This window comes from Sclerotinia sclerotiorum, genomic scaffold (assembly GCF_000146945.2).
Source record: "Sclerotinia sclerotiorum 1980 UF-70 scaffold_3 genomic scaffold, whole genome shotgun sequence".
NCBI lineage: Eukaryota > Fungi > Ascomycota > Leotiomycetes > Helotiales > Sclerotiniaceae > Sclerotinia > Sclerotinia sclerotiorum.
This window is the reverse complement of record NW_001820833.1, coordinates 1,536,396-1,562,738: the sequence shown is the minus strand read 5'-3', so window position 1 is coordinate 1,562,738 and position 26,343 is coordinate 1,536,396. Positions and strand designations below refer to the sequence as shown.

The 26,343-nt window shown below is 41.8% G+C and overlaps 9 protein-coding genes across 9 annotated transcripts; 4 read left to right on the top strand and 5 right to left on the bottom strand.

The window, feature by feature from the left end:
- Positions 1-80: 80 nt before the first annotated feature.
- SS1G_02695 (hypothetical protein) lies at positions 81-1,565 on the bottom strand (the record flags this gene model as incomplete). The annotated part of the gene is made up of 1 exon (XM_001596425.1): positions 81-1,565. The coding sequence occupies one exon, from the start codon at positions 1,563-1,565 to the stop codon at positions 81-83; it is 1,485 nt and encodes a 494-aa protein (XP_001596475.1).
- Positions 1,566-4,473: 2,908 nt separating this feature from the next.
- On the top strand, positions 4,474-6,212 carry SS1G_02694 (hypothetical protein; the record flags this gene model as incomplete). The annotated part of the gene is made up of 2 exons (XM_001596424.1): positions 4,474-5,972; positions 6,023-6,212. The coding sequence occupies 2 exons, from the start codon at positions 4,474-4,476 to the stop codon at positions 6,210-6,212; spliced, it is 1,689 nt and encodes a 562-aa protein (XP_001596474.1).
- Positions 6,213-8,011: 1,799 nt separating this feature from the next.
- On the top strand, positions 8,012-9,397 carry SS1G_02693 (hypothetical protein; the record flags this gene model as incomplete). The annotated part of the gene is made up of 3 exons (XM_001596423.1): positions 8,012-8,963; positions 9,180-9,292; positions 9,359-9,397. The coding sequence occupies 3 exons, from the start codon at positions 8,012-8,014 to the stop codon at positions 9,395-9,397; spliced, it is 1,104 nt and encodes a 367-aa protein (XP_001596473.1).
- Positions 9,398-10,045: 648 nt separating this feature from the next.
- SS1G_02692 (predicted protein) lies at positions 10,046-12,628 on the bottom strand (the record flags this gene model as incomplete). The annotated part of the gene is made up of 3 exons (XM_001596422.1): positions 10,046-10,624; positions 10,684-11,934; positions 11,990-12,628. 3 exons carry the CDS (start codon positions 12,626-12,628, stop codon positions 10,046-10,048), a joined length of 2,469 nt encoding a protein of 822 aa, XP_001596472.1.
- Positions 12,629-16,550: 3,922 nt separating this feature from the next.
- On the top strand, positions 16,551-17,147 carry SS1G_02691 (predicted protein; the record flags this gene model as incomplete). The annotated part of the gene is made up of 2 exons (XM_001596421.1): positions 16,551-16,769; positions 16,863-17,147. The coding sequence occupies 2 exons, from the start codon at positions 16,551-16,553 to the stop codon at positions 17,145-17,147; spliced, it is 504 nt and encodes a 167-aa protein (XP_001596471.1).
- Positions 17,148-18,070: 923 nt separating this feature from the next.
- SS1G_02690 (predicted protein) lies at positions 18,071-18,427 on the bottom strand (the record flags this gene model as incomplete). The annotated part of the gene is made up of 1 exon (XM_001596420.1): positions 18,071-18,427. One exon carries the CDS (start codon positions 18,425-18,427, stop codon positions 18,071-18,073), a length of 357 nt encoding a protein of 118 aa, XP_001596470.1.
- An 852-nt stretch (positions 18,428-19,279) lies between these two features.
- On the bottom strand, positions 19,280-19,736 carry SS1G_02689 (predicted protein; the record flags this gene model as incomplete). The annotated part of the gene is made up of 3 exons (XM_001596419.1): positions 19,280-19,390; positions 19,463-19,621; positions 19,686-19,736. 3 exons carry the CDS (start codon positions 19,734-19,736, stop codon positions 19,280-19,282), a joined length of 321 nt encoding a protein of 106 aa, XP_001596469.1.
- A 1,532-nt stretch (positions 19,737-21,268) lies between these two features.
- Positions 21,269-22,912, bottom strand: SS1G_02688 (hypothetical protein; the record flags this gene model as incomplete). The annotated part of the gene is made up of 2 exons (XM_001596418.1): positions 21,269-22,266; positions 22,456-22,912. 2 exons carry the CDS (start codon positions 22,910-22,912, stop codon positions 21,269-21,271), a joined length of 1,455 nt encoding a protein of 484 aa, XP_001596468.1.
- Positions 22,913-23,622: 710 nt separating this feature from the next.
- On the top strand, positions 23,623-25,760 carry SS1G_02687 (hypothetical protein; the record flags this gene model as incomplete). Its single annotated transcript, XM_001596417.1, has 4 exons — positions 23,623-23,677; positions 23,889-23,998; positions 24,046-24,407; positions 24,716-25,760. 4 exons carry the CDS (start codon positions 23,623-23,625, stop codon positions 25,758-25,760), a joined length of 1,572 nt encoding a protein of 523 aa, XP_001596467.1.
- Between the last annotated feature and the right edge of the window lie 583 nt (positions 25,761-26,343).

Here is a 26,343-nt window from a genome sequence, read left to right as displayed (position 1 = left end):
TACGATAGGTAGAGAGAAGCCGGTCCATGCAGCGATCAAATCGTTTGATAGACCAGCAATAGCAAGCAAGAAACCAATAGTTATGCCGGTCCAGAGGACAATAGCATGTTCTTGAGCCACTTTTTGTATTTGAAGGTGACGTCCAAATCAGTGTAAAGAACTCCAAACCAGAAGAAAGTGCCCCACGATTGAGCGTACCAGTGATTCACAATACAGAATGCATAGTAACACATGCGCTTCCAAGGAGTCTTAATCTGCCTAACCACGATACATCCCAAAAGTGTGATCCACGAACCTTCAATCTGTACCGGGATAGTCCAGAGCACACCCGTACAATAATTGTAGGTGATTTGTGGAGCTGCGTTAGGAAGCAGGTACACCAGTTCGAGGACTTCGGAGATGTAATGAGAAAAGTCTGTGTATTCCACAGCATAGGGCCATGTAGTCCAGCTGATACTAGGAAGATACTCTAGCCAAGTCAAGGCGCCGACATCCATCAGAAAGTACTCGAGCAAAGCGCAAGCCGCAATCGGGATCATGACACGGAATGTTCTTCCGGTGGTCTTCTCAGCTATACTTCCAAGATCTCCAGTGCGTAGGTAACGACTGATAAGGAAACGAGTAGATGTGATGAAAAAAAGTCCAAGGAGAATCTGGTTGAGGAGATATGATCCAATAGTCTTCCGAATTGTGATTTCATAACTGTAGTGCTCAAGAGCTCCAATCATACCCATCGCTGGTGAAAATGTAAAGATAAAATGAATAAGAGTCACCATTAATGTGGCAATGGATATAAGACCTGCCAAATATTCGATTCGCTTGGTGGGCGGTGTACGAGCATTGATGGGTGTTGCTGGGAAAGCAATGGGGGCTGGAACTTCTGACACAGCGTGATTGGGAGGTGCGGGCCGAGAAGTTTCATTATCAGTAGTTTGGGTGGCACCGGGCATTGGCCAGTCTTTGTTCTCCGATGTTTCTGCTGGCTCTTGGTTGAAGATGAATGAATTCTTCATAGTCACATCGTCTAGGTTTGCACGACTGTCTTTGCCAAGATAAGCTGAATGTTTGGGTGTTACGCCTCTCGAATCGTTCAAAGTGAACCCGCTCATGTTTGAAGTTGAAGGTTGTCGAGATGCTGCGAAAGAACTATCTGTCATATATTTGCCTTCTTGATTGATCATGTCTTTGAGTGTGAGGGATGAAGCTGTGGGCGTAAATCCAACTGGTGTGATTTCGAGATCATCTTTTTGATTTTTAAGTTCTAAAGATGAAGATCTCGTCGATGTTGTTGGCGTGGTTTCTGAAGACAGAAGAAACTTGGAATTGGAAATTTGTGGTGGCAAGCGGTGACAGCCAAATACTTTTGGTTCCTTTGGAGCTTTGGAATCCTTTGTAGGCCATCTTTGGAATGTAACGTTGCAAAGTAAAAGTACAGTAAGGGCGACAGAGCAAGAGAGACAAATGTAAGCAAAAGTTCGAATTCCGGGTTCATGGTGTGTTGGCTTCCATTTCTTGATAGAATCGACACCAAAATCAGTATAGCCCCGCAATGATATGTCATCCATCAAGCATGCATCTGTAACAGCGCATCTATTGTCAAATTCTGTGTGCTGATCTTTGGTCATGGTCGATGAGTTGAAGAATGACCGAGTCCACCCGAGATTGGCTTGAGTTTTCTTTGTCGGTGGCCCCTGGGAAAAATATGAATCTCCGTTCGACCAAAGCTTAAAGATTAGTGGTGATGGAGTGACTGGAAATCTTTTAATGCTTTCATTCTTGGCCGAGACTGATCGAGCTAGTACATTCCCGATATAAAATTGGACACCGTCCTTCGTCCAGTCCAGGCGAATTTCCGTGAAATCCCAGGGATTTATCTCGGGACTGTAAGAGCCATTGTTGGCCAAAGTACTGAAATTAAGCCCATTTACACGATTAGGAAACTCGTCTCCCATCAAAGTATTGATCCAGGCATCTGTAGGCTTTTGGGTGTTTAGACTATTGATTTGAATATTTTGTGTCTCGTTGTACTTTAGAAGCATTGACATTCCCGCGCCTCCAGTCCAAGCTTGAGCGGGACGAATCATTGATCTGAAAGAACCATATTGGATATCAGATCTCAGAGTCCGAATAGAACCCCCTTTGACAAGATGCTGTTCCGTTGGTGGATTTATTGTGAACTCCAGTGATGAGGAGTTCCCATTGCCACTAGATGTTGAATTTGTAATCTGGACATTTGTTGGATCGGCACCTTGCCTATATCTCGCATTCCAGCTTTTTTCGTAGAGATTTGCGTATTCTTGGTTCTGGAGAACCTCAGAAGGGAATGTAGTCGTTTCGTTAAAGTAAACAATCAAAAAATCAGTAAATAGGTTTTCCGTCGCTGGATCATAATAACCACAAGAGCAATTAGAAGTCGAATCTGCCGCGACTTCATTTATGAAGCCTAGCGCAAAAACAATGAAGTAAAGAGAATGAAAATACATATTGATAGAAGCATGCAAATGCAAAAGCAAAAAGATAGAAGCGGATGCCAAACTCCAGTGGCTTTCTGAAGTATATGCAAGAACTTTATCACACTTTTCATCTTAACGCCAGGGCTGCACATGGAGCTAATCAACTCCTTTAGATGGAGATTCTGAACAATGAGCTATCACATGGAACTACCAGTATGTTTGCTAAGCATTCGGGCTGATGTATGGATCAAGCTTAGTCTTAAATTTAGTATAAAATGATAAAAGGCTTTAAGCTGCTGTTTTATTTACATTTGAAGCTAAAACAAGCGTGCAAATTCTCAGCACGTTCGCCTCAGGGTTTCCAGATGCTTGCTCGTCGGAAGTTAGATAGATATCAGCTCAAATCCCCACAAAGGCAATGCCATGACGCTTGTTCTCATTTTCCAGTTGGGCTAGCGCTCTGGGTTTACACCGCTTTGGTCCCACTGTGATGGCATTGATTTCCTGTCTCACAAGATCCACAGCAACGACTTCCAGTTGTAACTTGTTGCAGAGTATCCAATAGTGCGGAATGCAATCCAATAATGAGGAACTTTTGAAGTTCCTGAATTTATTTGAGATATTTAAATCAATAAATAATGAATTGTATTGACATATTTATAACATTTGAATATTCAATACTCCAAAGAATTTCTAATCACTAAAAACTAATCTTATCTGCCAGTCCGGACTATTGGTTACCCTAACTTAATCTTGTTGCAAGTAGGGAGTGTATGTCATTTGTCGATTGATTTCCCCTCGGCTTTCAGATCGCACTGAAATGAGCTGATCAACTTGAAATTTGAAGCTTTTAGTTTGTAGATCTTGAGTACAAGAGAGTGTCGATCCGGTGCTTCTTTTCTGGTTTGCAAGCGGACGTCCCATATGTTCCGGGCATAAGTTTATCCAGAGCCAGATATCCCAGGACTACCTCGAAGATCTAGATGACGGCTTGAGTACCATGAAAAATAATGATCATCAAAGCCCGTGGGCCTCGAGGTCAAAAATCAGACGCAGGGGTCGACAAATGATGTTGGCAGTGCAAAAATACGGGGTTTTGGGTCTGAAGATGGAACCCAGTCTACTCCGTGTTATGTCTATTATTATATTTGGCAGAATTAGGGCGGTGGGAAGGGCGGTGAGAATGAAAAAGATCGGACCACCAAGTGGACATGCATGCTTTCTTGGCGCGTCGCGGCTCCTTGCTAGCCCCTGAACCTCTTCTTTGTCTTACCCCTTACCCATCTTCCGCTTCTAATCCCACCTTTAGCCCCAGGTCAAACGAAGCTTCATGCTATAGTCGAGGCCTTTTGACGAAGATACAATTTCGTCAGAAAGGGAAATCAATGGTTTGTGCGAAAACGGATGAGTTGCTCTTCGGCAATTCACATATGGGACACTCGGTGATTTTCCTCATGGGAGCAGCTCAGTAAGCTTGTGGCACTTGGAATCCCAGATCTACATCTACCCATGCCTCCGATCTTGTGTGTGATTTTTCTTAATGTTGAGGCCCGCTCCTAAGCATATTCAACCGTGGGTCATTGTTTCTTGGCATTAATCTTTTTGAAAAAATAAATGACATGTGTATCAAACGCTCCGAGGGGATGCCGCCGCTCGCGAATAGACAGTACTAGTAGTGGATGCTGATCTTGCTTGTTTTATGCTGTCTTTCCCACAGAGAATCCAATGAGTTGCTACAGCACTAAGCTGTTCGTCTCATTCCCAAGTCAACTCTCAACACCGGTAAAGCTAGTCTGAAGCCGGAGCTTTGGCTCCAACTGGAATATCAATCTCATATTCTGCTGACATTATATAATTGATCTCTGGGCGTTATTTCATAGAAGCCTCGATTGCTATTCGCACAACAACCTTTTGGTTTTTTGACCTTCCATTTGTCCCTGGTGGTGCTTCTTCTGTCTTTTCCTTAACGGCACACATTAGCAGTCGCTGAATCACCTTTATCCCATAACACTTTGAAGAAATGGCAAATTATGGTGATGAAACCTTCACAATCGAAGAGCTTCCCAGATACAACACCCGTCAGTCTTTCACTCCTGGACGTGATGGCTCTCCGGATTCTTCTGTAAGCAGAACAAGTAAAGATGCACATGTCACCATCCACGATTCTCCGAGCTCAGCATCACAAAACAGCATTCGCGAGAAACAAGATGCTTTCCAAGTTTCTGCCCAAGAAGAACTTGTGCCTCCTCCAAATCGCGGCGAAAGGTCCAAAACCTCGACCTCTGTTGCCATTCGCAACACTTTTGGAAGATGCTCCAATTTTATACATGAATGGACCCCCTTCATGCTTGTCAGCTCTTATTTCACCACATCTATATTTGCATATATGCTATTTCCAACAAAACTTCTAGAAGTTTTCTGGTTCATATATAATTTTACCAATTTCATCATTGCTGCTTCCACGGCTCTAGAGGCATTTATGGGCTTAGAACCAAATCGACAGGCTCGTGTCGCAGTTACGAAGGCTGCTGAAAAGGGCTGGAAGTTCCCTACACCAGACGATGATCTACTAATCTTGGACATGGTCATTGTTGCATATCTTCCTAATGAACAAGACATCATAATGGATAGAATTAGGTATGCGTGTGAGAATTTGCAGTATCCGGTTGACAAAATTCGCATCAACATTGTTTACAACACACCTGTTCCAATCCTACCCCTCGAGGATGAGATGTGGGAAGCAGCCACCAAATATCCCCAGCTCCGAATCATTAAAGTTGAAGGCTCCACATCGAAAGCCGACAATCTCAACTACTACCTCAGCCTAGACACCGGCTCTGACATCACTGCTATTTATGATTGTGATCATTTTATGCACCCACACAGCCCAAGATGGGCAATTGAACGTTTCATAAAGGAGAAGGAGAAGGTTGATATTGTTCAGGGTCGTTGCATTGTTTTCAATAGCGCCGCTTCCTTCCTCACTAGTCTCATCAGCATAGAATTTGACAAAATTTATGCCGTTTCACATCCGGGAAGAGCCACCATCTGGGGTTTTGGTCTATTCACGGGGTCCAATGGATATTGGAGAACATCATTACTACGAGAGATGAAAATGGATGGAAGTATGCTTACTGAAGATATTGATTCTGCGCTTCGAGTCGTGGCTAGAGGAGGCAACACTATTCACGATTTGAATGTTGTGTCATATGAGCTAGCACCCACAACATTCCCAGCCTTCTGGAAACAACGTCTGAGGTGGGCTCAAGGATGGTCTGAGTGCACGCTTCGGCATTCGATTTTGACGTTCAATCGCGCAAGAGAAGGGAAAAGAATCTTTACTACAAGATTTGGACTTCTCAATTTATTGCTTATCCGCGAGACAAGTTACTATTTGGTCACACAATTCTTCTGCCTGGTTGCTGGTTTTATTTTCCTCAATTTCCCTTTGACCCCAGCAGCGTTCTGGAAAACAGTTTTCTTTCAATATCCAGTTTCCGAGTGGTTTTTCTTCGTCAGGTAAGATTATTATATCCGCTCATCCAACTCCATTGCTAACTGATCAACAGTATCTTTTGTTTGCTAGGCACACTTTGGGTCACTAACCAAGTTAAATCCGAGTTTGCGTCAAGAATGATGATCATCAAGTTCTCAATTGCTTATCCATTTTATTTATTATTCTTGGCAACAATTGGTATATATGGACATGCTCGTCACGTGGTCAAATATTCATCTTGGAATCCTACTGCAAGAACATAGATGGTACGATAATTTTACGAATAGATACAATTTAATGGGAGGAATATATTTAGACTTGGTCATTATTATCAAGTCGGCGTTTCGAGCAAATTTTTGAATTACATGATACTGTTGCCAGCTTGTTAGGAAGGTGGCAACATGAGGCAAAATCATCAACAAAACTACTTCGATTCAACCTAGTTTAGAATAAAATGCGCATTCCCAAAATCTTTCACCATGACGCATCACCAACAAAGTGACCGATCTGAAAATTTAATGCCGTTTTGCAATTCACACTTCAGCAACTCAATGTGCTATGATTCTGTTGACTAGAAAGTAGATACCTATCTTTGGTTGATTTTTGCGGGCCGGGCCTCTCGAGGCTTTCGAAATGCTTTTTTGCCAAGATACCCCCTACCTTACCGAGGCCGGTAACGACCCTCGTGTCAAAACCCTCAAAAATAGATTCCTGTTTGATATAAATGTGTAGTAAAGTTAAATTGTATACACATATATGGTATAACCTTATATATGGTAATGAAATATTATTTATTTACGGACATCTATATGTTATTACTTCTTTGATACTCGTAATATTTGTAATCCTAATATTCCAATATATATACTTGTTGCCTGGAGAAATATATTTTTTAAAGGTTTTGGCATGAGAGTTGTTGCCGGCCTCGGTATGTCACATACCCCTGATGGTCTGGCTAGAATTGGTGGAACTTTGAAAACAATGGCATGGATATCAACCGTGCACTTTCCCACGCTCAACATCATTCCGTTTCGAAGATAAACTCGTCGATCCAAACCCCCACTCTCAGACCCAGATGTCTCAGATGAAAAAGAGGCTCTTTTTGATATTGAAAGATCGACAATCACATTCGAGAAACCGCGCTACCTATCATTTCACCGCGTCTAGAATCCGAAAAAGGTATTGGTAATTTCCTTTATCACGAATCACTATTCTAGAAATGAACACAACTTCTGAAGATCAGATAACAAGCCGCCGAAGAAAAAAACTTCATCCCACCTTTGACTTAGGTTTATTTTCGATATCATGCAGAGCTACTCAATGTGGTCCGATATCTTGCCGTCTTTTGATTCCTCCCCATGGGCGACGCCTCACCGGCTGGGCGTTACTCGTGCGCAACCCCTTTAGCCACAAATGCCACGAGCAAATATGAAATGCTCATGGGACTTTTACCGTGCGAGCCCCTTTAGCCACATATGCCATGAGCAAACATGGAAGTCTCACGGTACTACCTACCGTGCGATATACCGAGAGTCCCTGAATCTAGGGTGGATCCAATGCCGGGACTAACAACACTAAGCTTTGATCTACCGGACCTTTGAAATTGACTAGGCCGAGCTAGGCCATAGTCAAGTGGCAGAATTCATAAGCGTCATGACATTTTGATGATCATGATAATCATGATAATGCAATCAAACTGAGAATTGTCATTACGCTAGGTCAGTGGGACCTTACCAACATGACACTCCTCTAGAGCAAACGTGGAAGAATGTCTTATGATGATACGGCACGGCATTTACAGAGTTCACGGGCGGCTGAAAAAGTGATGACAATGCCAATGCAGAATATTGATGGGGCAGAGGGTAGGAAAAGGCAAAAAAAAGTTTGAGGGACCGGGTGGATCTTCAACAGAATTCCAAGCTTCGGTATCGAGGTCTGAAGGAAGCAATGAAAGTTCTGGAGACGTGGTTCCCCATATCCACATCCACGTCCGAAAGCAAAGCTCTTTAACTTCCCTCTCCATCCAAGAGTTGGGATATTTCGACGGAAAACTGATTTCGCTATGGCTTCTACCAAATTTTCACCTGTGAAAGACTTCTACCAAGAGCCTACTTCTCATCAAATTCCTTCGCAATCGCACTTCGTTGGTGTCAGGGGATTTATTGTACTCCAATCTTTCCTCTGGAGTTTTTTGAATGTCATCGCTCCCACAACTGTTACCGGTACGCCCAATTCTGATAGCCCTGTATATCAAGAGATTCTCCGGAAAGTATTTTCCGTACTCTTCTGGAATGAGTCTCTAATCTACAGCGCATTCATTCTGCTAAGTGCCCGCACAATTTGCACACCCTTTCTAAACAACCCCTCGCACGATTTCGTCGCATCATCATCTTTCCGTCGAGGTCTCCGACTATGGTTTCCCTCCGCAGTTTCCCTCGCAATCGTATACATCATTTTCACCTGCATCGGAACATCCTACATCGATGATTTCAAAACCACTACAAACAATACCACCATTAAGACACCTTACATGCTTCCAAATGCCCTTGCATACTTCAATGCTGTCTTCACTCTCTTCTGGACGAACAAGAAATTCGACGCCCAAGCCGCAAGCTATGCGTTTCCTTCGCAAACACTCTGGGTTGTATCTGTTCTTTTCCAACAAAGCTATACCGTTTACATGACAATGGTTATCATCCCATATGTGCGCAAATCATGGAGAGTGAAAGCTTTTATCGGGTTTATCATCACGGCGTGGTGGGTTGATAGCTGGGCTTGGTATTCTATTACTGGTCTTCTATTAGCTGATATTAGCATCAATATGGATTTCCAAACGCGTGCGCGTGCTGGGATATCTTTGGGAACTTGGAGAGGCAGAAAGTTGAGGCTGCCTGTTTGGCCATTGTACAGTATTGTTACCTTGGCTGGTGTGATCATGATGTATTTGTGGGCGGCATGGAGACCCCAGGACGTGTACAAGGAGGTTAGGATTCATACCGGAGAATATTCAACTGGTGGGTTGAATGACGTGGTGCTGGAAGCTGGGTCTCCAATGGCGAGAGATGATAATTATTTATTCCTGCTTGGAACTTTCCTGTTCTTGGAGACCTGGAGTTGGCTACAAGCATTGTTCCGCAATCCGCTTCTGATGTACTTGGGAAAAAGATCATTCAGTAAGTCCTCACACTCCCTCATCCCGTCCATCGCGTGTATACTAACAATTTTTGTAGGTTGGTTCCTCGTTCAAAACATCATTGTCTATACGGTTGGCATTAAGCTCTTTACGCATCTCACAGAAACAAGAAATGCATCCTTCGAGGCAGCAGCCACAGGTTGCTTCTTCGTATGTTTAGTAACTGTTATCCCAAGTGCGGAAATATTTTATCGATTGATTGATTTTCCTTCTCAGGCATTTGCTAGAATTACATTTGACTGGATTAGAAAATAGATGGAAGAAAGATTCAATGTTTTATGTTATCGCGAATATAGATGATTAGATTTACTATGTCTCATGTAGTCTTACCCTCAATAGGAAAAATTAATAATACTCTATACTACTATGACCTCTCTCAATTTTATCCATTAATTACCCCTTTATTCATCATAGACAATATAAACATCTTAGATCACTCATTGGAAAAACAAGAAACGAAGTATAATCGAACGGAACTCGATTTTTTTCTCTAGATACTATATGCAAGATTTATAAAATTACATGTTCGACTCTATTAAACATTAACTGAATTACGACACCTTTTTCCATCACCATCGTCAGGATCAAGATAACACAATACTAATTGTGAAATCTAATTCCCTCCGGTCTTTTCATTTATTTTTCTGATTTTTTCCCCCGGCTCGTTCCTTACCCTCCTTTCTTCCTAGCTCTTTTTTTTAACCCTCTTTTTTTCTTTTTTCTCTCTTTTTCCCCCTATTTTTTTTGGGTTTTCTTCCTGCTTTTCTTCTCCTTTTTACACACTTTTTTTTGCCAAAAAAAAAATTTCTTTTCTCCTTTTCTTTCTTCCCTCCTATCCCCTCCTCCTTTCCCTTTCCATAAACAAACTCTTTTCCCTTTCCATAGAATAAAATCTCTCTCGTCTCAACCTCTATTATTTTTTTCATACTCAGCGAGCTTGCGTCTCAACTCCTTTGTCGCCGCTGGATCCATACTGAGGTTGTCCTCAGGCATAGTCTCCAAATCCTTGACGTCATCATCATCCAGCGCCAATACCGTGCCATTAACATGAGCGCCATCATCTACCACCTTTGTAGGATCCGCATGCCAATCCATATTAGCCCATTGCTCACCTACATTGAAATTCCTGTTTTGTAGCATATAGATCATACACCTATACTTATGGCTCAACATGAATTTCAAACCGGAACCACGATGCCAGCGAGAATTCCAGTCAGTGTAAACCCAACCTTTCTCGTTGGAGAAAATCTTTGACGATTCAGGCCATCTGCCGGAGCAGAAGAGATAGTTTGCTATGTTTTCATCCATGTTTTCGGTCTTTTCGCGGAGGGTTTGGCAGACTTCACGGTTTTTTCCTTCAATATCCGGTTTCATAACACGACGATGTACGAGTCCGTCTCGCGCTGTCTTTTCCGGGAAGAGGAGATGTTGTCCGCAAATTATGTTCAAGTAGCGAGTCAAAGGGGCCATTTTACGTGTTTGCTACGGATAAGGTTAGTTGTCGGTTCATCTACGGAAATGAATGTATAGGAAGGACTTACTTCAGGGCAGTGATGCTGAAACATCTCCCAGGCACGGGGGTTTGCTTTTGTTTCTTCTCCCCAATCAGTAGAGCCGAATCCCATACCCAAGTTCGTCAAATGGGTTTCAGTATCCATGCCTCTATAATCCTGTCCGCTAAAACAAGGGAAATTTCGAGATTTTCTGGGTTTATCGGCGATTCTGTTGGTCTTGCTGGTTGATACAGAAAGCGTAATAGCCGACCTGTCCCCGCTGAATGTGAATTCCTTACCATTTACATAATCCAATTGAGGCTTGTGGAGCTTTTTGAGTTCCCGAGAGTATTCCCAAGAATTTTTCTTGATATCCTCAATGTCAAAACCATGTTTTGCAAGTTTATCCAAACCGATGAGTTGCTTCTCGTGATTTCCTGAGTCCATCATTGTGTAGCAATTGACTTGGCACAATGTATCAGGATGATCCTCAGGACAGAATCTTTCACTGGCGAACTTTTTAGCGTGGCATCTCTTATTAACGGTTCCGCGATTGAGTTCAGTTTGGCATTTCATGTAACATTTGTTACTCGCCCAAGCAGCAGAAATAAAATAACCTGAGAGCTTTTGACTGAAATTCTGAGCTTCTTTGGAGATATCAATGCTGTCGAGTCTCCGGATGATAGCTTCGTAGTCGGCGTTGAACATCCAATCACTCATTGTTTTGCCCATTCCTTCAACATCTTTAAATCCGTTGAGTGACCTGAATACTTCACTGAGATTTTGCATATACTGCTTCATAATTTCGCTTATGTGGAAGCCAGCGTCGGCAATACGGGCCATATTGTCGTTTCCAGTGCCAGCAATTCCATCCATGTGGCCGCAGTATAGATCGCTTGTGTATGATTCACTGGTGAGGCGCAAGAAATCAATGGAAGATTCTCCTTCGTTACCTTGTGGGTGCTTTTTACCCTTCCCTACAGTGTGCTCCATTGGCAATGTAAAATCCAAGAGTTGTTTCAAAAATTCAGTGAACATAAATGGGTTTGCCTTATCAAGGCTTGTCCAAGAGGGCGGTTCGAGTTTGGCGTCTTTTGGGTCGAGACCTGCCTCAGCCTGGACAAACTTTGACATGCCTATTCTTAACGCCTTGCCAGTGTATTGATATACCAAATTAATGAACCATTTCTTAATCTCGCATTTGAGAATCGTCTCCACGTTGTCTTGTTTCGTGAAGTCGTAGATGATGCTGTCTATTCTTGCCAGTACAAAGTCCTGGGCGCGAGCAAGTGCGTTCTGCTGCTTGTTAGTATGAAGGGACTCTAACAGTAAATCGGTACGTAGAAATACTTACGATAGTGTGAGTTCCGGAGCGGAAGACCAAATAGTAGCTCATACCGGCCCAGTATCTAGCCTGAGCTTCTTCGATTTTCTCATCCCTTGTCATACCAGGTTCGGATACATCCACGAATTCCAAAACTTCAAGAGGAGTTGGCATTGCAGTACAGCCATTGTCGAGATCGCAGAACCAATGAGGCTTGCCAAGCTTTTCTTCGCCGTAACGAGCCGAGAGACTCTTTCCGCTGTTAGAATCTTGCAACGCCAAAGTCTCCCAATCCTTGTATCTCCGAGCCCAATCGAACTTTCCCATATTGGGTGTGTCCATCTTGAATTTACCGCTATTAGAGATGCCCACAAGCTCTGGGCGTGACCAAGTCTCTTGTCTCTTTGCAATTTTGAGGTCATCAGGCGAGCTCAAATCTTTGAAATTGGATGGAGAAGTGGATGAGGAAGTAAGGATATTTTTGACTGCTGTGGGGGAGAAGTCGAACCAAACATGACCAGCTGCTGGGACTTTGGATTGGGATACCAAAGGATCATTTGGAGGTATGGTATCCAAAGACTGTGGCGAAGGGTCATGCTTAATCTCGGCCGTCAGGGCGCCCGCAATGCAGGCGCCCAACGCCAATACAGGCGTAGGTCTTACAATCATAGGTAATCCTTTTGATCAAAGTTGATACTTAATTCCGAATCCTAGAAGCTGAGAAGATTTAAATGTTCTTAATACGAGAACAAGTGTGGAGTAGAATTATAAGGCTGTTGTCAGATTACTTCTATGTAATACAAGAGAAACTTGAAAGGGGTAGATGATACGTACAGTTTGCTTGTTCTGAGGTTAACTGTGGGCGTAAAGTTGTAAAATTTGTGAATACTGTGGAACTTTAGAGGTTGGAAGGCTGTTCTACTTTTGATCTACTATGTTGTTGAAGGGTGAAGTCTCAAGTTAGAGGGAGAAAAGGATATCCGTTACAGATTTAATAAGGAGGAGTTGACTAATCTAGCATCTTCAAGATCTATGATGCATCCTTAGCGCCGAAATGATATAAGAGGACAAAAGCAGGAAATGATTTAGATTTGCAGATCATTCCCTAGTCATTCATAGTGAGGTGGCACCATCTTGCCAGTTCGTCGAGCCAAAAAATGAATGGATGGGAAATAGCTTGGAAGATTTAGAATGCGATGAAAGTGATGACAAGCCGAAAATAGCAGTGATGGGTTTATGATGGTCTAGTCTGGATTTCCGACAGAACTTAACAAAGAAACAAGTCTTATTGGAAGAGAAAGGCAAAGCGGGCGTGAAAGCCGTTGATTGTAGACATTGAAGCTAAGGATATGGGTATCATCATCAATCCTGCTAATTTGATAACCTTGAATAGCTTGTTAGAAAGTCTCGCACTGAAATATATGAATATCACTAATGTTGAAATGATGATCGTTAATTGTGCTCAGATAACTAAGATGAACTTAAAGCTTGTTGATACAACGAGGGGAATTGTTGGCCCAGTTATTTGTAGGCCTTAAGAGTCAGTTATTGGTGTAAATATGCATGCCGTTTTTGTTAGAGGACATCATCCTATGAGTGGCATAAAGATATACGGAGTCTTGCGTAAGGAACAACCGCTTCCCAATCAATCCCTTCCCGAAAGGCCTTACTAAATGACTCCTAATGAGAGTTCGAAGGATGTTTCAACAACAATATTTTGCATTGAGTTACTGAGATTCCCATAATCTCAGTTGAAACACATCGAAACCGGTATTAACTTGAGATGTCACCACATTAAGGTTATGCTTAGCAAAGTCTCTGCAGATCTAATTTGTTGACATTTGATGTGGCTGGAGTCTGGGATTTAGTGTTCATGCTAGATGTTAGTTTTCGTAGCTGTGAAGAATACACTCCTCACGAGAAAAGATCATCCCACTGGTTGCAGATTAATGGGTTCGGACTGATCCCACCAGCACCAATAAAGCTGACAACTGACCGCTAAACGATCAAAAGCATCAATAACTAGGAAAAGAGCAAGTCTAAAAGGGAAAGGATCTGCATTGATTGGTTCAATGGGTAGGCTAAGCACTGTATCCAATAGTCCAGCTCGTCTGAGGCTTTTAAGGATCTAGTCCGGACTGGATAAATATTCAGACTGGTTATGCTATATATGTCACTATTTATTATCCAAAAATTAACTTTTCAAAGGCAAAATTGATATTTTTGATTAGAAAACGTGATATATTGAATATATCTAGCCCGAAATGGACGGACTGGATAATTTCATTTTTTTTGGACGGACTACTTGAAATTTCTTCGGACTACTGGATACACTGAGGCTAAGTGAACTACTTTCCGAGCTAAATTTACTCGGAGCAAAATCTTGTTATAAGACTTACAATCCAGTCAAATCAGTGTCTGAGAACCAAGCCAAGTTGACAAGACCTGATTTGCTCTTATCATCCTAACATCGTGATCTTAAAGAGACCTAGCTTCGAGCGTTGAATAATGGTTGATGTGCTACCTACGGTACACCAAATAAACGAATACCGTTAAGCTGTCACCAACTTCAATAATTGCGCCACAACCGTCTACTTCCCAATCCCCACTTCAAGCTAGAACAAGCAAGTACCTGGATATCCTCGAGTTAGGTACGACTCTTGGGTCCCGAAATGCGGGGTATGGGGAACATATAAACAAGTTGCTAAATGTACTAGCATGAAGAGGCTCCGAAGATCGGAAATTCCAGATTCAATTGCTCAAGTTCTTGGTTCTTACGACTTCAGAAAAGTGGATTATCATAATGGTTAAGCTATCCACTGTACTAAACCATACCCCTCAAGGGCATGAAAATCCATTTATATATAAACTATATACCATTTCCGTACTAGCCTCTGTCTCTACTTCAGATTGAGTTCACTCGTCATAGAAAGTGTGATTGAAGAGTTCAATCTAGAATTAATTACTACCTACATGCTTGCAAACGATATCCTTTCTCCTGAGATGTCGATCATCACACCTTCCATATACGTCACGTATAGTATTGATGGCGATCCAGGCAATGAATTGCGTTCCTCCCAAATGATATGCCAAGGATACTTAACAAGTCTTCTAGCCTCCCTCTTTGACAATGACCTTCAACATCCAATTCCGATAATGTACATACTCCTCCCCTTTTCTCGGCAATGTTTGTAATTACAATACCAAAAATTGAGCCCAGGATATCGTCCTGGTTACGGTGGGCATAGTGACTTTGTTACCAAATAGTTGCGCTCAGATCTCGGACCGCCATTTTTGTCACTGGAAAGTTGTCAGTCGTATCTCCGCGCAAATCGAAGATTCAAAAACCATACACTTGAACGTGATCAAGACTGAGAATATTCAAAGCAAGAAAATTATCTTACTCGGAGACATCATTATGCCATGCATCCCGCCCACATATCCGTGGGATGAAGGTTATCATAATTTTCAATGAGATATGCAAGGTATATCATTAAATCATGGCCTTTACTCGGCGTGTGCAATGCGGTATCTGGAGTAGTTTGATAACTGATATTTGCAATTTCAAAAGAATCTGTAGTTTTAGGTTTTTGGGAATCGAGCTTCTGGATACAAATAAGTAGATACAAGTGATTCAGGTAAATACCTTAACAAATGATACTTCTACAGTCTGCAAGTTGAAATTAAAGAAGCACTGTCTTATCCTTCCTTTACCATTGTAGGAATGCATCCCTCGATTGAGACAGCCTCTATATTGAGGAAAGTGATGAAATTGCACAAATGGAAAATGCTAAAGAAGATTGGAGAAGATAGCTACTGTAATAATAGTCAGTCTAGTGGCTTGTGTCATAAACTGGGATCTGTGTGCGGTGTTTGTATTGAGCCAAATGAATGGGGTACCGCCTACCATTAATTACGTTTGTATATCTCAATGATACTTGTATCTACAGTGCTACGGTGGACGCTCTCTGGAACTTGAGCGAGTCACGTACGGTAGTGAAACGGTTCAGTGTTCCCTTCCCTTCTATTGGGTTTCTTGAGACCAGAAAGAGCATCAGATTGAATTGATTGATTCTCTAGCTAAGCAGTTAAGCTGCGAGTATATATTCAAAAAATGAAGGAATAAGGTTAGGTCTTCAGCCTTCAGAATTAAAGTGCTTTGAAATCAAAATATTGAAAGCAAACAAACAGTATACCGAAAAGGAAAGAATGAATTAAAAGTTGAGTTTTGTTTGCTCCTTATATGCATCATGCAATATATATGCATATGCTGCCAAGATCCCAGGAGGTCAACACCTTCAGATCTCGAGTAACTCTCGTACGGTACATTTATGTGGCATACCTAGCAACAAAAAACGATAGTGAAGAATGTTTACAGTCAGAATTTGAAAACTAAATCTGTTCGGTTTGATAATTAAGCAGGACTCCCCAGAAGGCCTCTTCCTTAAAACCTCAACAGCATCTCCCTCTGACTTTCACATCCGGCTACGACATTCTACATCACACCCCCGATCATTAGCAAGACCTCAACCACATACGTAAAATTTACCTCTGCCAGGCTCATCGACTCCCCCAAAGACTTAAATAAATCATGGCACATTTAGAACCTAACGCAGAAGCACAAGCACCTATACGTCGACGCATGTTTGGTTGCGAGTTCACTTACGACAACATTAACCATTTCCAATACAAAGGATATTCCTTTGATCCTCTACAAGAACCAGAAGTTTTCCATGAAAAAAACAATGATATCAATTACTGGAAAGCACAGCTAGCTTTTCGGGGAGCGTCGTCGGCGGGTAATGATATGGTGGGACTTGTTCAACGATGTATTGAGATCGATCCTCTAGATTTAATGCATCCGCGGATTAGCGATGCGTGTATTGACATGTCGAGGGAATAGGATCAGATATGGGGAGGAGATGAGTGGGAGGAGGATGGGGAGGATGAGGAGGCGGGTGAATGGGAGGATGATTGGGAAGAGGAAGTAGAGGAGTATGAATTGTATGATGAGGTAATGGAGGATGAAGAAGATGATGAATACGAACAGTATTATGAAATTGGCGAACATAGGGATGAGGATGAGGATGATAATGGCCATGCCGGTGGAAATTTCGAAGGAATAGTCAATCTTATTGGAGGCGGTGGCGGGAACTTGGATTACACTTATCGTTCATGGCGTTTGTAATGAGGTTGTCTTTCGAGGCAATACAGCGCGGGAGAGGGTATTTTAGGGTAGGAAGAAATATGTGTATTTGAGGCACAGATCTACGATGGAATGGGTAGCAATATAGGAAGAAATAACTAGTAATGCCGTGCCATGGAAAATATATCACATCAAAATTCAATTTCGTAACATACTCTCAATTCATATCGATCCTAATGTGATAGTCGAATAAAAAAAGGAAATAACGAGTACCATATATATATCATATCATAAGCTAAAAAAAAAAAAACTTCGAAATCTCCTATCTAAGCTCCTCACTAAAACACAGTTGGATCATGTCACAGCACGTGAAATCACATGCCTTTCACATGACTTATATTTTTGTTGCATATCTAACCTATGTAATATTACATGGGTACATGGCATTTGGCGGTAATATTACCCAGCCCTTGTGTTAGTCACCGTGCTCAGTAATAATAACAATTTCTTCAACCATCAAATAATAATAAATTTCCAACCCTGTTGTTCAAAAGACAATACAAACAAGAAAGGATCGGGTCGATAACTATGCGATTCTGCTATTGTTTTTGGCAGTAGGTATGCTTGGGATGGTCACGCAATTTGGTTGGATCCTGTGAGAAAACAATTGTGAGGATGTAACTTCTTACTGTCTGACCACGAGTGTCAGTGCATGATGGGAAGTCACGCTATGCATCATCTAAATACAAGTGGTCTACGCGGCAGTCATTGGTCCCTAAATCAGTTCATTTTTGCTCGAAATACCTTGGATTTCTAATTCCAGTCCCGATTAGAAGCTCCAAGTTCAAAATTCCAATCCACTCTCACCATCTTCCAGCAACTTTATCATACATTATCCCAGATCCTCACGATTCCCACTTCTCAAACACTAAAATCTATCAAATACAAAATCCCATACACCAATTCTAAGCCTTCTTCTCCTTTCGTGCCAGACTGCCCAACAAGGAGCTCAATTCATCCGCACCCGACGATGCTCCCCCGCCACCGATAAGCGATGAAATCTCGCTCTGCAAAGAAGCAAGTCCTGAAGATGTGCTCGTTCCGCCGGCTAAGGAGCCCAGCGATGATAATCCACTCTCCAAGGAACCGATTCCGGAAGATGTACTTGTGCCACTGCCATCGAGGAGAGATCCGAGATCTGGTAGATTAGATGTAGATGTGCCTGAGCCGAGAAGACCGTCGAGTTGGCGCTTTGGCACACTGGTTGGCGCGCCTGAGATGAGGGGGAGGATTGCAATGATGAGGGAGGTGTGGAAATGCATTTTGATTTGTTGGCTGTTGGAAGGCAGAGTACTCGGGGGAGAATGGTAAGAAAATGGGTTGACAGGTCGAAATTGGAACGTCGTATTAGAAGTTGCAAGGTGAGAGTCAAAAGTTTGATGTTTTCTTGAACTGGAGAGTCTTCAGAAAGGAATGTAATGATCGGATGAAGAGAAAGTGATGGCTGCAACGTCGAATCATGGCGAACATATATACATCAGATATAATTACAGGAGGCAGAAAAAGTAAGTATATCCCCACGTTTCCGCGTCATCCAAACATCTGCTAGGGGCGGACAGTGTCTGCAATTGATTACTTTTATTCTCACTAAATTTTACGTTCCATAATTATATCGGACACTTTTCCATATTTCAAAAGCAACATTTTGTCGATTGCTGAGTCTAATTCCAGGGTATTTGGATGCGTGCTGTCTGTGTTCGTGCGAGCGGGAAAATGGGGTTTTGCACCCATTCATTTCAAACTATTTACTGGTTTAAGGAACCAGAATAATTTATAGAAGCAGGTTTGTATCTAGAATGATCGTTTAATATCTTATGGAGGAAATCGTTAATTGGCTTCACTTGACCAAGAGGCTCAAATCTATCATGGATATTCACCTATCCACTCACGAATACAAACTCAGTCAACGCAATCAAAGCAATTATTCATACTCATTGTACTAATTCCAGGAAATATCAGTAAAGTAATTTATACGTTCTCGGAACACAGTCGAATCTTTCTAGCAGGGTATAGGTGAAAGTTCTCGTCCTCTCATCGCCTCATCTCAGTCACATCGCATAAATTCCATTTCTCCACGCCGTCCCATTACATCCCCAAAATTTCCACCTCAAAACTCAAGCACCACCAGTTAACCCAGAAAGAAGATCTGCGCCGCCCCCAGCACCCGCAGCACCCCCAGCACCCCCAGCACCCGCACCACCCGTCAACCCAGCAAAAAGCGCATCCTACAAAATCATCAGCACTCATCCTCAATCCAAGCAAGTAACGAAAAACGCAAAAAGCAAGTAAAAACTTACCAAACCCCCAGCTCCCGTAGCTCCTCCAGCTGCCTTACCGCCAGCTGCTGGCGCGGCCCCTCCTCCAGTAAGTCCAGATAAGAGATCTGCGCCTCCTGTCGAGGTACCTGTTCCTGTTCCTGTTGCGCCACCGAGAAGATTATTGAGTTGACGTTTTGTCTAAGGTTTGTTAGGATATTTATGATGTTTATGTGGAATTGTGAAGTGCGAGGGAGATACGTACTGGTAAGGCGAGAGTTAGTGGTAGGAGGGCGATGAGGATGGAGACACGCATTTTTGGGTATTAGGGTTGGGGTTGTTGTGATTATCGGTTGAGGATGTGGATGTGGATGTCGAAACCGGTTCGATGGGTAATGATGATGATGATGATGATATGCGATATTGAGTGAAGATGGAAAAAGAAATATTAATCAACGAAACAAATAACAAATAAAAAAAACGACAAAATCACCCACCTTTCCCTTCCCCCTCTACTTATACAAATAATCATCCGAACTTCCCCATTATATTTCATCTTTCATTCACGAGGAGTTTGAGAATCTTCCCAAAAATGTATCTCGGACCTCTACCTATACCTACCTCAAACCAGATAATTGACGTAAGTCTTACTACTTAGATAGTGTACCCATGACTAAGAATATCGGAAAAAGAAACACATGTGCATATATAATCTTATAAGTTTGTTTCCAAAATTGAAGATCTGATCTGAGGGTCTGGGGTAAAATAAAGATGGAATTTGGTGATATGGCGGGGAGTGGAGTGGAGTATGCTCTGTATGAATGAGGTCTTTTTGTTTGAGAGATGTGCTCGGATATCGATTTCGCGGGCTATGAAACTGGATGTGGTGGATTTGGGGTTTGATGAGTCTATTTCTTTTTGGGGGGAGAGAAGGGGTTGTTTGGATGTGCTGCTGAAAGATGTTGATGAATTGAAATATATAGAGATTATAAAGGTTTCTTTTTTTTGGATTCTTGATTGTCGTGGTTGGTCTTGATGTGTATAGTAGTATATTAATCTTATAATATCATAACCCCGAATCAGCAGTGTGAAATCATTTATCAACCACAACGAAAATCGGAACATTAATAATAAGATTATAAAATAAACTGTAATAAGAGAATATTAGAAATACTTTCATACTCGTCCAAACACTAACCTGACATCTCATGTTTTGGTGTTGGCTCTCTTGGTGTAATAAATGTCAAGGCTGTCTGTCTATCATCTATTGATTTCGTGCTATAACCTTATACATGCTGTGACATTGGATGTTGGAATATATGGTGCAGGCGTTTGTGCTCGGATGTTTGGATGGATTTTCTACGCCTGCGTAGAGGGTAGATATTTTGAGAATGTATGAAGATAATATTAATGAGGACTCTGTTACCCAAATATAGAGAAGATTATGGTGTGGTGGTTTTGGTATGGTGGTTTAACCTTAGAGTCTGGATGGAAAGGAATAATCTTCAGATATAAGGTTACTCCGTAGGACGCATTCTTCTCAACTCCCTATGATCACTCGCACATCGGGTTTTGGGGATAATTCCACTATTATCTCTTATCTCATCCTCATCCTCATCGTCCATCACCCATCAATCAATTTCTTCTTTCGAGGCGTGATATGGGATGAATAGGTGCTTCAACTAATTATATGATATGAAATGATTGAATACTTTGAATGTTTCAAAGAAATTGGATAACGTGGTTTATCATCGAGTGGCCCATATCATCGAGTGGCCCACTTTCACCTCAATTTACACTTTCAAACCCATATTATTCAACAACAATTGAATCAATTGATTGAAACTATTAAGAATCTAATAATCTAGGATCTATTACATTATTTTGACAGGTTCTTGCATTATGTCCTGTCTTTCTGTATTTACTACAATATCGATTAGAAGATGCTTCCCTATTAGAATTCCCTTCTTTTTGATGCTCATCGCGTTGAATCTGAATATCAATCTCTTGCTGAGATAATATATCAAGAGCCTCTTGTCCAGTGAGCACTCCTCCTTGACGTAATTGGGTTTTTTTCGCGCGTCGACGCTTGTTTAATGCTTCATTTGCTGTCCGAAGTGTACGAATCTCTGTATTTAAAAGTGTGTTTTCATGAGCTAATCTCTCTGTACCCTTAGCTAGAGCTAGTACAGTCTCGAATATAGGTGTAGGAGAGCTTGCTTGATGACGAGTTATTCGAGATTTAACTAATGTTGATTGAGAAAGAGCTTCAGTTGGGTTGCGAGGGGTTTGAGAGATCCATTGATCTAGGTCGAAAGAGGGGGGGGTAGGTGTGCGAATTCGAATATCTAATTTCGAGAGTACAACTTCAGGATTAAATGGGATTAAACCTGTTCCTCGGAATCCTGATTTCATATTCTGAGAAGTGATTGATTCCTCGTATACAGCTTTAAAAGCTATAAAGAATTCAACCTTCGAAATATGATTGATATATGCCTTGATAAATCCATCAATTTGACCACCATATGAACGTTTTAGATTGCTAAAACAGCCAACATCAAGTGGTTGAGTTAAATGACTTGAATGCAGTGGTAAACGTAAACATATAATATCGTTCTCTTTGCAGTATGCTTGAAAAGCTACTGATTCGTGGCTTTCATGCCTATCCAGTACCAACATTCGATATTTGCCCTTTCTTCGATTCTTAGTATGCTTGTCGAAGTGTTTCAACCATTCTAAACCCGTCTCATTATTCGTCCACCCATTAGATGTAGGTTTAATAGCCCATTCCACAGGAAGATTCGTTTCGGTGTACCAATTGAAGAGATGAACTTGTCCTTGAACTACTAGAAATGGGGGAATAGTTTCATCCTCTCCATTTCCGCATATTATTGCTGTAGCTCATTCTCGATTGCCTGGCTGTACTGTCTTGCTTCTGCCATTTCGTTCAGCACTAGTTACTACCATTGCTGCACATATAATCCCCATTATAAAGCCTGTTTCGTCGAAATTGTAGAAATCTCTGTCCAAAATACCGTATTTCGCTCGCATATTCGCAACTAGTCGAAACCACTCTTCAAGAAGCTTAGGATCCTCACAAAGAGCTCTTTGAAAGTCATAAACACGACTAAAACGCGTCTTTAATTCGATTCGACGCTTTACGAATCGATGCGCCCAGAGCTTCCCAATGCGTTTCGCACCCCTCGATTCGAGAATATCATTCGCCATATCTTCCACATTCTTTAGTTTAGGTGGAAATCCTCTTAAATCCATATCGAGTATATATTGAACAATCACCTCTTCTTCTAATTCTGTAATCTTATGACGATTCGCTCGAGTTTCTGTACGAAGAGGTAAACCTTCCATTCTATGTCGAAGAGTCGTACGAGGAATATTATAGAGCATAGCAGCCTTTCGAATGCTTAATTTTTTATCTTTATGAATAACTTCGATAGCAAGGAGTATACGAGCTTCTTGATTATTCGAATTCATTATAGGTTGTTGATAAAACGCGTGTTGAAAGAGACAGGTGTAAATTGAGGTGAAAGTGGGCCACTCGATGATAAACCACGTTACGCTTCCAGTGCTTTCAATGTTTTGGTAAGATCTTACGAGAGTCCTGAGAGCATGAATATCATTTGTGGTGTAACACATTTGATTGGTTGTCTGATGTGTAAAAGTGGTCCGGACAAACCGAGAATCCGCGGAAAACGATTTCCCCTCTTCGTCTGTTCTCCCCATGGACAACCTCCCAAACTACTGGTAATTTGATATCATCGTGAGCGAAAGCTATCCCAAGTTCGTTACGGATTGAAAGTTCTCAACTAAACATTGGTTGGATATCGTTAATTGTCAAAATTTATATGTTTTTTATTGGCTGTAACCTTATATCACCATGAAGCGATCATTATCGAACAATCCTTCTCAGGACGGTCACAGGGAAAAAGTAATTCGGCGGCAGGATCCTGTATCATGTCAATTTTGTCGGACGAAGAAACTCAAGGTGATGAAGATGAACCTGATATGGACAATTAATCATATTCTAACCTTGACAGTGTGATCGCAAATTTGTAAATTCATCATCTCTTAAGCTCACATTCTTCTCAAGCTCATTGTGGTCTACTAATACTGATCCACTTCATCCTTGAAGCCATGCTCAAATTGTCACTCCCGTAAACTGTCCTGTGTATCGGCTGCACCTCATGCAGACCCTCCATCTATTCGTTCAGACGCTTTTGAGCCCAAAGAACCATCCATGTAAGTGTTTACTACCTGCCTCTGGTTTGGCGTTCTGTCTAATCATTGCCACGATAGTCAAGGAATTGAGGAGTTGAATATCCGTTTAAAAAGAGTGGAAGAACTTCTTACAAAAAACTTCACTCCACCAAGCGGTTCAATAGAAACCTCATCTGGTACTTCTCACTAATGCAAGCACCCCGGTACAAAGTAAGAGCTGACAAAGGTCTAGTGATTTCAAGGCAAGAGACCCCCGCAGAAGATGTTCAAATCACAAATACAGTCTCGTGGTTAGAGTCTGATGCCTTCGAACACCGAAACCTTCATGCTTCAACCAATTATGTAATTCACCTTTTCTGTAATTTACCTCCGGAAAGCTAATCGAACAGGACCTTCTCTCATACGATGATGAAATTGCTCAAACCTTCACTGCTTCATTCTTATCTGCTCCGGCTGTTTCTCCGGGAGCAAGTGTCGATGCGCAAGCTTTGTCTTTACTCCCGTCTAGGAAGTATGCAAGGGTTCTCGTGAAATATTTCGTTGAAAATGTTGTATGGATTTATCACATCATTCACATACCAACCCTTGAATCTCATCTAGACAAATTATACAATGATCTTGAGCAGAACCAACAACCTCAATACGGCCAACTCGCCCTTCTTTCCGCGGTCTTCGCGTTGAGTGTCTACTTCCAAGGAGCTGAACCGCTGTCGATAACTCGTCGTTGGACAATATTGGCTCAAAAGGCCATGTGTGCTGCCAATTACATTGGAAAGCCCACAATAGAGTCGATCCAGGCGGTGTTATTGATAGCGCAACATCTATTGCCTAATATAGGAGGTATTGCAACATTTCGAGTTTTATTTACCATTGCGATGCATTCGGCACGTTCACTTGGATTCGATCAACTCGACGCTGCTCAAAGCAAGAAAAGAAGAGATGGAACACAATCAAATTATATCGAGCTCGAAATTAAACGGAGAATTTGGTGGCACATCGCTTCTACTGATTGGCAAGTTTACTTGGACATTTCTGCATGAAGTATCTGACATATTGTAGGATAATGTCCTTCATGGGTGGTCCGCAAAGCGGTACATACATGATTCATCCGCAACATATGAGATGTGATTATCCAAGTAATGTTAACGATGTCGACATTCATCCTTCAGGAGATTATAACCAGCCTCTGAATGTGGAAACCAATATGACTTATTACCATTTTCGATTGCAACTCTCGATCATCTGTCGGGAAATTATTGACGCTATGCAAAACCTTGGCTGTGAGATGCATGAGTTGCCTTACGAAACAGTGTTGAGTTTTGACAAAAAGTTATTTTCAATCAAATCCAATTTTCCTCCCTCGTTTCGCTTGGATGCCAACAGCCGAGCACAACACAAAGACCTCGACACGAAATACCCCTCCTTGGCAGTACAAAGAACGGCGTGGCATTTCGGACTTCAGACTAGATTAACAAGACTTCATCGACCATATCTTGCACGAGGTGCCCATGACCCACGGTACTCTTACAGCCGGATGGTTTGTCTTCGATCGGCTCGTTCAGTCATTGAATTGGGAAGAGAACTTACAGACCGGGGCGAAAAGCAAAATTTCCGACCAGTCAGAATGTGGACAGTAACCCATCATATCTTTGTAGCTACTGTCATACTGGTAATGGACTTCTGTCTGAATAAGGACGATCCACGATCAGAAGAGAGAAAAGCAGAAATAATGGATGCATTTACGATACTTGAGAGTTGTCAAGAAACCAGTACAATGGCGAAACGAGGCCTGCAACAACTACGAGATATCCTACGAAGAGGAACATCATTTCCCCAAGAATCTTTGACTCAAGTTCAGATCCGCAGCGATGAGTTATGCGATGTTTCAAACTCTGTAAATTCCTCTATGCAACAAAATCAGGATTTCCAAATGCCAGAAACGTCGGCCATGTTTCCTGGTCTTTATGTCAGTGATCCCTATTCACGAGTGGATTGGGAAAACGTTGATTTCGATACTATCGAAAACATCAATTTTGATGTTGATCTGTCTGCTAATGACTTTTCAACACTTTTCTATAATGGAATGACTTCACAAGGGGGTTAACTTCTATTCGCCAAGGGTATTTTACCAATGCCTTTGGCCGGCCGAATTTGCACTTTGAATCCATCTATGGGATGAATTGACTTTTTAGGTGATGTCCAGTCTCCTTATTCTAAAAACGTTTCTGCGGTTCTCAGGATTATCATAAATAGAACTGGAAGGATGCTTCGGATTCCCTCGAATTCATATTCGTCACGTGTCACGAACCCAATTGGCGCCCCAGCCACGGTCAGATCTGATTGTCCAACAATGGTTAATGGAAGAAGAGTGGCATAGCGATTTAAATCATTGGATCATTACCCAATCCTGTATAATTTAAGGAGTATATTGTGTGGTCTATTTGATTGAAATATGGCATCCGTTAGTGTTGCTTGACAAGTGGTCGCTTCCGAAGGTCGGAACGTTTAATTCAAGGAGCGACAGTAGGTTAGTTGGATAAGCGCCAACCTATATGGCCAACTTTGAGCCTCATAGTAACTACAGGCGTTTCGATGTTGGAATTCGGTCGTGATTTACTGTCGACAATCCAACAATTTCCAACACATCAGTTATGGAATAAATACATGGTCAACCGCAGTTCATCACA